At 40.4% G+C, this 8,314-nt stretch overlaps 1 protein-coding gene across 1 annotated transcript; it reads left to right on the top strand.

The window, feature by feature from the left end:
• The first annotated feature begins 4,804 nt into the window (after positions 1-4,804).
• On the top strand, positions 4,805-7,273 carry LOC107821855 (non-specific lipid transfer protein GPI-anchored 1-like). Its single transcript, XM_016648309.2, has 2 exons — positions 4,805-5,240; positions 6,831-7,273. The coding sequence occupies exons 1-2, from the start codon at positions 4,892-4,894 to the stop codon at positions 7,076-7,078; spliced, it is 597 nt and encodes a 198-aa protein (XP_016503795.2). The 5' UTR covers positions 4,805-4,891; the 3' UTR covers positions 7,079-7,273.
• The last annotated feature ends 1,041 nt before the right edge of the window (positions 7,274-8,314 follow it).

Here is an 8,314-nt window from a genome sequence, read left to right as displayed (position 1 = left end):
GAGAAGGGTTCGACCTCGATCGAACAACGACGGGCTGTTATTTCAATAATTTTGAAATAACACCCTTTAAGGCCAAGGGCCTTCTCCAAAAAAGAAAAGGGGTCGACCTCGATCGAACAACGACGGGCTATTATTTCGATAAGTTCGAAATAACAACCTTTAAGGCCAAGGGCCTTCTCCAAAAAAGAGAAGGGTTCGACCTCAATCAAACGATGATGGGTTATTATTTCGATAAGTCCAAAATAAATAAAAAAGAAGAGTTCAACCTCGATCGAACAACGACGGGCTGTTATTTCGATAAGTTCGAAATAACTCCCCTCATCGCCAAAAAGGGAGAAGGTTTCAACCTCAGTCCAGTAATGACAAGGCACCATTTCAATTAGTTCGAAATATTTGTAAGGTCGAAAACCACCAAAATTAAAAAAAAATGGGACTCATCATACGGGGGTCTATCTCGCACCAAAAGCCATAAATGAAAGGAATAAAAGTGAAGTACAAGATAGATAGGGAAAAAAAGAACTTTCATTTATACAAAGTCACAGTGCGGGCTATCACCGCTTACATATGGCCCAAGCCAACCCAAAAAAAGACATGAACGAACGACAATCAACAAACAATTGAAAATGAAAACAGAGAACAACATTCCTCATTCGGCATTATCACTACCGTTACCAGCACCATCACCATCACCACCATCATCACCGTCTCCAAGAGGTTCTCCATTACCACCATCTGTATCCCCGTTAGCTTCGGGCATCGCAGCGTCATACCCACAATTGATGAGAGTCTCACGTGCTTTTTCTTGCACTTCTTCATAAGTAGCCTCAGCCACGGTGCCCGCCTCCCACAAACTCTTGTATATATCATGCTGGGCTTCAGCATAAACCCAGAGCTCATGCGTTTGGCAGGGAACGACAATGGAAGATGACTCAACCTGAGCCAATAATCGCTCATTTTCTGCCTCCAGAGCTGCAACCCAATCTCCCAGAACTGATGCCTCCTAATCAATCACACAGATGCGCTCCTCGAGCCTCGCCTCCCTGAGGGTGGCTTTTGCTCTCTCTGACTCCTGTTCGGATTGGAGGACGTAGATGGTGTTCTCCAGGGTCGTCACCCTTTCCAAAGCCTCGGACCAGGCACTCTCAATGCTCTCCAACCCAGCGACATTTCTCTCCATCGCCATCAATTTTCTCATTCATTCCACGCTCATCGCCTCAACCTTGACCAAGTTCTTGTCCATCCCCGACTACATCGACCTCAACCTACCATACAGATGCACACATTCCGCTGCGACCCCCTTACCCAGCTTGAGCTCCTAATCCTTAATTGGAAGTTACTCCTTGAGTGCGCTCTAGCTGCAGATGGTCTGCATCAATTCCTAGTCCCTTCTCTCCAGCTCCTCACCAAGAGCCCGATTACGGGGGTCTGTCCTAAGCCTCTCATACATGTTGTGACAACTGTCGCAGTAGCGATGATATTTCTCTAGCATCTTCAAGAAAATCCTTGCCTAGATGTTGGCCCTGTAAATGCTTTCCACTTCCACCATATATGTTTGGAAAACATAAAGACAGGGTTAAACTAGTACTTTCGAAAAGGGCGAAAGCATAAAGCGAAAACAAAATCTAACGTACCCTTAAGCCCATGACGGCCACCTCGTCCATCAACTCACCATTAGGAACAGACCGAAGGGACTCAATCTCATCTTCGAAGCATAATAGCCTGAATTGCGATACCAAGTCGTCCCTTTCTGCTAAGAGATTAAAGCCGGAAGGGATCTGAAGAATACGGGTCGAGCTCCCCGCATTAACCACCGAATGAGAAAGACCCTCCTCAAAGATCCTAACATCTTTGAGGTCCAGGTCTGACTCAGATTCATAGTCGTCAACTACCACACCTTTTCCCCTCTCTCCGCCATGATAGGTTATTGTCCACCAACAACGGTAGGGAATTATGATTAAGCCAAAAGGGTGGCAGGAGTTTCTGATTGCCGATCACGAACTCCGACAATCCCGATGGCATGCTCTGTCCCTATAGGGGGAGCTGTAATAACACCTTCTCTAGAGCCCACCGGGGGAGAGTCGTCCAGATGAATTACCGTTGGGGGCGCCGTCTCAAATTCTACTCTCTGTCTCTTTGTCGGCCCCTTCTCCTCTCTCGAGAGCCCTCGCAGGAGTAACCAAGGCCGTAGACTCAACTAAACAGCCCTCGATGAAGGTCGAGCAATGGGTACTATGATAGGGTGAGCAGATACGACCGACTGGCATAAAGCTAACGGAGGAGCCTTCGCTCTTCGCACTCTCCCTAGTAATGACAAACAATGCATAGGAGGCTGAACAAAAAATAAAAAGACCAGTAGGCAAAGGCATCATCTCGCCTGTAAGAGGCCTGCGTCCGAACCTCTAATGAAAGGTCGACCATGTGCGAATCCCCACTGTATGGGGAAGTATGGCTTCCACCCATTCACGGATACCTTCGACAGGTGGAGCGGGCAATCTCTTAGCTGCAAAGACGAGATAAAGTTTAGTACTCGCGGAAAACAGTCGAACATTTCACTGACTAAAAATACAAACTTACGTGCGAAGTTCCATCTCTTAGGGAATCCCGTTAGGTCCGCCACAATATATTAAGTCCGCACATAAAAATAATTCTCGTAGAAACGACGGTTGGTCCTGTCATCCATCTTTACCGCCAGACTCCTCGACCTCGAGAACGTATGTGAATCATCGAACCGCGAATAAGTTGAGGCGCAAACACTACTAAAAAAACCCAGGGTTTAGCGACGGACAAAATCTGTAGCTAAACAGAAAAATCCGTCGCTAATCTCATTTAGCGGCGGATTAGCGACGGATTATCAAACGATTCTTCTAGCAACGAGCATTTTAGCGACAGATTAGCGACGACGTTCGTAGCTAAATCCAATTTTTTTTGTAGTGAAAGATGCTGAGCATATGGTCCAAAGTGACCTCGCGACCGGTAAGTTCCGCATACTTGAGCAGCATAAGGAATAACTTCTACAAATATGGTGAAAGTTGGGCGGGGCACACTTCATAGAAATGGCAAAAATCCACCACCAACAGGGGAAAAGGAAGTGTGTACCCTACAATGAAGGGGTAGGCGTATAACACGCAGTACCTAGGGCGGTCGAAGTGTACTATGTCGTCCCCCTCCACCGGCCGCATATCGATGTAATTGGGGATTCCCCACCTTTCTTTCAACTCTACGATCCCCTTTTCCCTTATGACGGAGGGGACAGTTTCCGGTTCCGCCCTGCCGCTAATACTGAAGTCGATTGCCTCTCTCCCGGGGCGAGGCAAGATCTTAACACTGAGGGAACCTCCCCATCCTCCGCCGCACCCGCCCCTCTGGCGACCTGAGCAGAACTTTCCGGTATCGGATTAGCGGCAGGGAGATATTCGCGAGAAGAATCACCAGCCATTTTTAGCAGAAAACGCTCCAAAGAAGTAATAAAAAGGAGAGATGAAAGATTTTAGTGAACAAAAGGGTAAGCAGAAATTTGAGGTATCAGGAAAAAAAAAGATATATCTGCAGAACTCTCCCGAGCAAAAGATGAAGAAGTGTGTCAATCGAATGATAAACTCCACCTATTTATAAGAGACATAAATCCCCTGAGCACGAAATCCAAGAGTCACCTATCGAATCTGATAGGGCACGAAACGTTTCAGTTCCCCACGAACGTGTGTCATAATGGTGATAACCACGAACCAACGCTTCAATACCAAATGATTTTCTGGTTCCAAAACCGCCGCAACGGTCCATGAGGATCGAAAGAATACCGTCACACCGTGAAAACCCACAAAATGTGACTAAGGAACAGAAAGTCATTGGTCCTATTTCTCTTAAAGTCGTAACGAACATGATCTGTCTGCCGAGTCCGACATACGACGACCCCGATAGACGGAGGGAATAACTGTATTGGTCAAAATCTGACCATCACGATCAAGTCAAACGACACCCCGTCTCAGTAACTGGGCGGTGAAGGTCAATAGAGCCCACTCCATTTCTCCTCCATGACATCCGACGAATCGGTAAGAGTGACGCCTAAAACCATGACCAAGACATCAGTGGCAAGAAGACATCGAGTAAAGCAAAGGGCAAGGATACCCTGACTATATATAGCCAGGGAAAGCTCTCAATTGGGGGGCTGCTCCAATTTCTATAAAAGGAAGACAAAAAACTCCCTTCTTGTATTATAGAAAAAAGAGGAAATGACCTCGAAGAAAATATGTAAATCTACTTCATCGTCGATCGATGAGGAAGACAATGTAGAATCTTAATAAGATCAATAATATCTCTTTTATCCCATATGCAATCGTTGTTGTTAACATTTCGATCTGGAATTAATTATGTTTGACGAAGATTTACACATTTATCTTTGATTGATTTGTTCAAAAAAGTTTTAATATCTTTTGAGTCAAACATATACCAATTCAGTATTTTGTAAATAGCTTTTTCTAAACAGATAGTATGAGATATGCTAATATTTTTTAAAATAAATATTTTCGGGTTTCTTTTTATTTTTTAGGCCGAATGGGGACTTTCGTTAATTTTCCGGAAAAAAAGGTCAGTTTGAAAGACGAGTGTAGTGCTAAACTCATGGAAACCAAACGCAATCACGCGTAATCAGATTGAGATACGTCAGTTCAACTTTCATTTAAGACCATCCCGCTTCACATGCTGACAACCAGCCCATTGTGTTATTCATTACTGTCCAACTACCCCATCTTTATTATTCGGCCCATTAATTCCTCTATACAATAACTCCTATTTATACAAAGACAAACACTCTCTCCATAAATATCAAGAAATAAACCTCTACATTTTGCTACAAAAAATCCTCCTCCTCTTACTCCTTTTTCAAGTTGCTTAGAAAATGAAAAGTGCATATAAATTTATCGGTTTAGCGATGTTAATGGTATTTTCATGTGGGTTGGCTAATGGAGATGATGACAAAAGCCTTAGTCAAAAGTGTGGGGTAGAATTTCAAAAGGTAGCGGCGTGTTTAACTTACGCGACGGGGAAAGCACCGGCGCCATCGAAGGAGTGCTGCGATGCGGCAGAGGATATAAAAGATGAGGACCCGGTTTGTCTTTGTTACATAATAGAACAGATACATAAAGGATCAAGTCCAGAGTTGAAGAGCATGGGCATTCAAGAAGACAAATTGCTTCAGCTTCCTTCTGCTTGCAAGCTCACTAATGCCAGCATCTCTAACTGCCCTAGTAAGCTTTCTCTTGTATAACATCATAATCTCTTACTCAGTTTAACTTCTGCCCGTCAAATAATTCAAAAAAATAAAAGAAATGCTATTTTTATCATTCATTGGCCCTTTCAGGATCAGACGTGACGAATAACATAGAAGATAAAGGTGACTTACCTTCTGAAAACATAAAAAAGTATTAAAATATGATGATAGTGTAAAATATTTTTGTACACAAATAGTGTATATAAGTAAAATATCCTTACTTTATTTAGTGACAGAGCAGGATTTCAAGTTTATGGGTTCAAGATTCTAGATCGTTTAAATTAGTAGGTTCTTAATTAGTAATTTATATATATTCAATAGATCTCTTAAGAAAAATATAGGATTTGAACAAAAGCTGCTGGTTCGACAGAACCCGTATCTTGCCTTGACTGTATTAGTAATTTCTTTTATCTCCCTTTCTTTTTTCTAAGTGAATTCTTTTCCATGTAATTGTTTCTTCCTTTTGGTGATCTAGCACGCTGTTTGACTTACTGAGGTGTGCTGTGAATTGTTTGTAAGAGTTACTTCTTCTTATCGGCACAGGATTTATAAGGAAAAGACAAAATAAATATATATATCAACCTTACAAACTTAAAGAGTATGTAAAAGCTTTTGTGGCACGTTCACTTTTGTGGGGGTAATAAGAGCTTTTCATAAAAGACAATAGGAAAATTGAAAAGTTTAAAGTGGAATTGCTTTTAAATATAAATATGTATCATTTTTTTTTAACGGACTAATAAGGAAAGTATGTCAACATAAATTGAATCAGAGGGATTGTAATTGAATGTATATCCCTGGAAAAAAAAAGCTTGTTTGGAAAACGGTATGTTTCTAAATATTTTGTTTCATTGTTGCTACTTGCTACATTAAACATGAAGCAACTGAAAATTGTTTATCGAAGTTGAACTAAGGCAATTCTTAATATATAGTTTAACTAATTCAATGACATTTTACTAGGAAACAAGCACTCATGTTGACATTTTTCTGCCTTTCTTGTTCCTTTTTTTTTAACCATGCATGGCCATTATCCATAGGGACATAGGGTATAGGATAGTCATTTTTAACACTGATCGAATTTAATACACCTTTCTTGGTTATTCATTTTTTCTTGAAATTAATTGAATCTAACTTTCTAGTCAATATTTAGCCCGTCAGTTATCATTAATTATATATGGACCATCTCATTGATTTTGAACTTTGAAAAAATGTTGGTTTACAATAAAAGAATGTCATTTGGAGCTCGTGGGCCATTTTTGACCGGTAAAGGAAGTGTAGAAAAGAATGTGTAGCGGTGACATCTCACACGTTACCATTTTGAGTCGTGCCAAGAAGTAAACTCTGGTATAAGTGAAAGGAGAGAAGAAAACCCTAGTGATTCTCAAAGTTATGATGTATCAATCTCAAGCAAGTTAGAATCACTTAGATGAATGTTTCTAACGTCCATATGTTACTTCATTTATGTTATTTGGAAGTAGATTTTTTTTTTAACAATAACATTAATTCTTTGTAGATTTTGTTACTAGACTTTTTTACCATCAAATATTAATTTTCATGTTGATGAGCGCAGAGTTACTCAACATTCCTTCAACTTCTCCTGATTATGCCATCTTCACCAATGCATCTACTGCGTCCAAAACCCCAGTGGCCACACCTGCTGGGGCTTCTTCATCATCGTCGCCCGACACTACAAAGGATTCCTCCAACGGATTCAAGAACGGACCCCAGCTTTCAATCTTTGGAACACTAGTGGCTGCTGCAGGTGTAGCAGTCATTTTAAGTGTAATTCCTAGGGGAGCTACTAGTGTTTTGATGTAAACTACATCACTTCTGTTAAAATGTTTCTGTGACTTCCACTTCCACTTCACCAATTATTGGATGAGGTTTTATTTCCTTTGTAGTTTTTTTGGTTGTAAGTCTCTTGTCTCTGTTTTAATGAATTGATGTATGTAGGTACGTCTGGAACTATGTTGTATGGATTTGCTTGGCTGATACAAGACTTAATTTCGCTTCTTTTTCCTCTGGATTTGAGAAAGTAATATGTGCCGGTGTATCAGGATTATTTAAGACCCAGATTGCACCATACTGGATCTTGTTTTAGCTCAAAGATCCAAATAACTGCAACCGGTGATTTCGAAACTGTTGACCTAAACACAGAGATAATTCTGATATATATAATTCTGAACATTAAAACAGATTTATAATTCCGAAAGTAATCAGTTAGTACTTTCCAAGAAAAGGCATAATTATATTTGGAAGCAAAAATGAAACATGCATGAGCAACAGTGCAGGTTGTAATAATATATATAGGCTTCCATTATATTGTAATTCTTGTTGGATCATGAAAATACCATTTTAGGGAAGGACATATTATGAATTTATGATACGTTCTACCTTGTGGTGCTTTATGTGAAAAAACCATTCTCAACATTTCCTTTTTTAGACTCACTTTTCTAATCAAGAAATCATAACCAATATTTCCCTATATGAAGTAAACTACCAACACACAAAATTAAGACTATCACATGTAAAATCTCAGGATATGCATAATCAAATTCAAAGCAGCAAAAGGCCAAAACAAATAAAAACGGCCGGTATGCAGAAACTGTTTATCTCTTTAGAAGAGAAGTATACAGAGAGAATTATACATCATCTCTCTGTCGCTTCAACTTAATTTCTTCAGTTAATTAGCTCAAGAAGTTGTTTCAAAGGATTGTTTCCTTACAAGAAGGCATGTGATTCTAGAGGGCTAAGCATGTGTATTATCAACTGTACACAACACGAAATCCGGTCGATGTAATGCTAAAGCCAACCTCCTTTTTTTTCCTGCATCCAAACCAGAAGCATCTAACAGAACATGCCATGAATTTCTATGAGCTTTTGATATCCAATGCATCGAGTAACGTATTTCTTCAACGCAAGCAGGATATGCAAAAAGCCCTTTTAGACTATTCTTACATTTCCTCCTAAATATTGGCTAAGTTGTGATCCTTTAATCCTCAAATCCAGCCATGTTTCTCGTGCTGCAATCACTTTTGAATCTTTAAAACTAAC

The sequence above is a fragment of the Nicotiana tabacum genome, unplaced genomic scaffold (assembly GCF_000715075.1).
Source record: "Nicotiana tabacum cultivar K326 unplaced genomic scaffold, ASM71507v2 Un00522, whole genome shotgun sequence".
Classification (NCBI taxonomy): Eukaryota; Viridiplantae; Streptophyta; class Magnoliopsida; order Solanales; family Solanaceae; genus Nicotiana; species Nicotiana tabacum.
This window is presented reverse-complemented; position numbering and strand designations above follow the sequence as displayed.

What these genes read in the sequence shown, in the direction of transcription:
- LOC107821855 (XM_016648309.2), top strand. Translation starts at nt 4,892, where the DNA reads ATGAAAAGTGCATATAAATTTATCGGTTTAGCGATGTTAATGGTATTT. An exon ending in CAGCATCTCTAACTGCCCTA is followed by an intron (nt 5,241 to 6,830) that starts GTAAGCTTTCTC and finishes TGATGAGCGCAG; the next exon opens with AGTTACTCAACATTCCTTCA.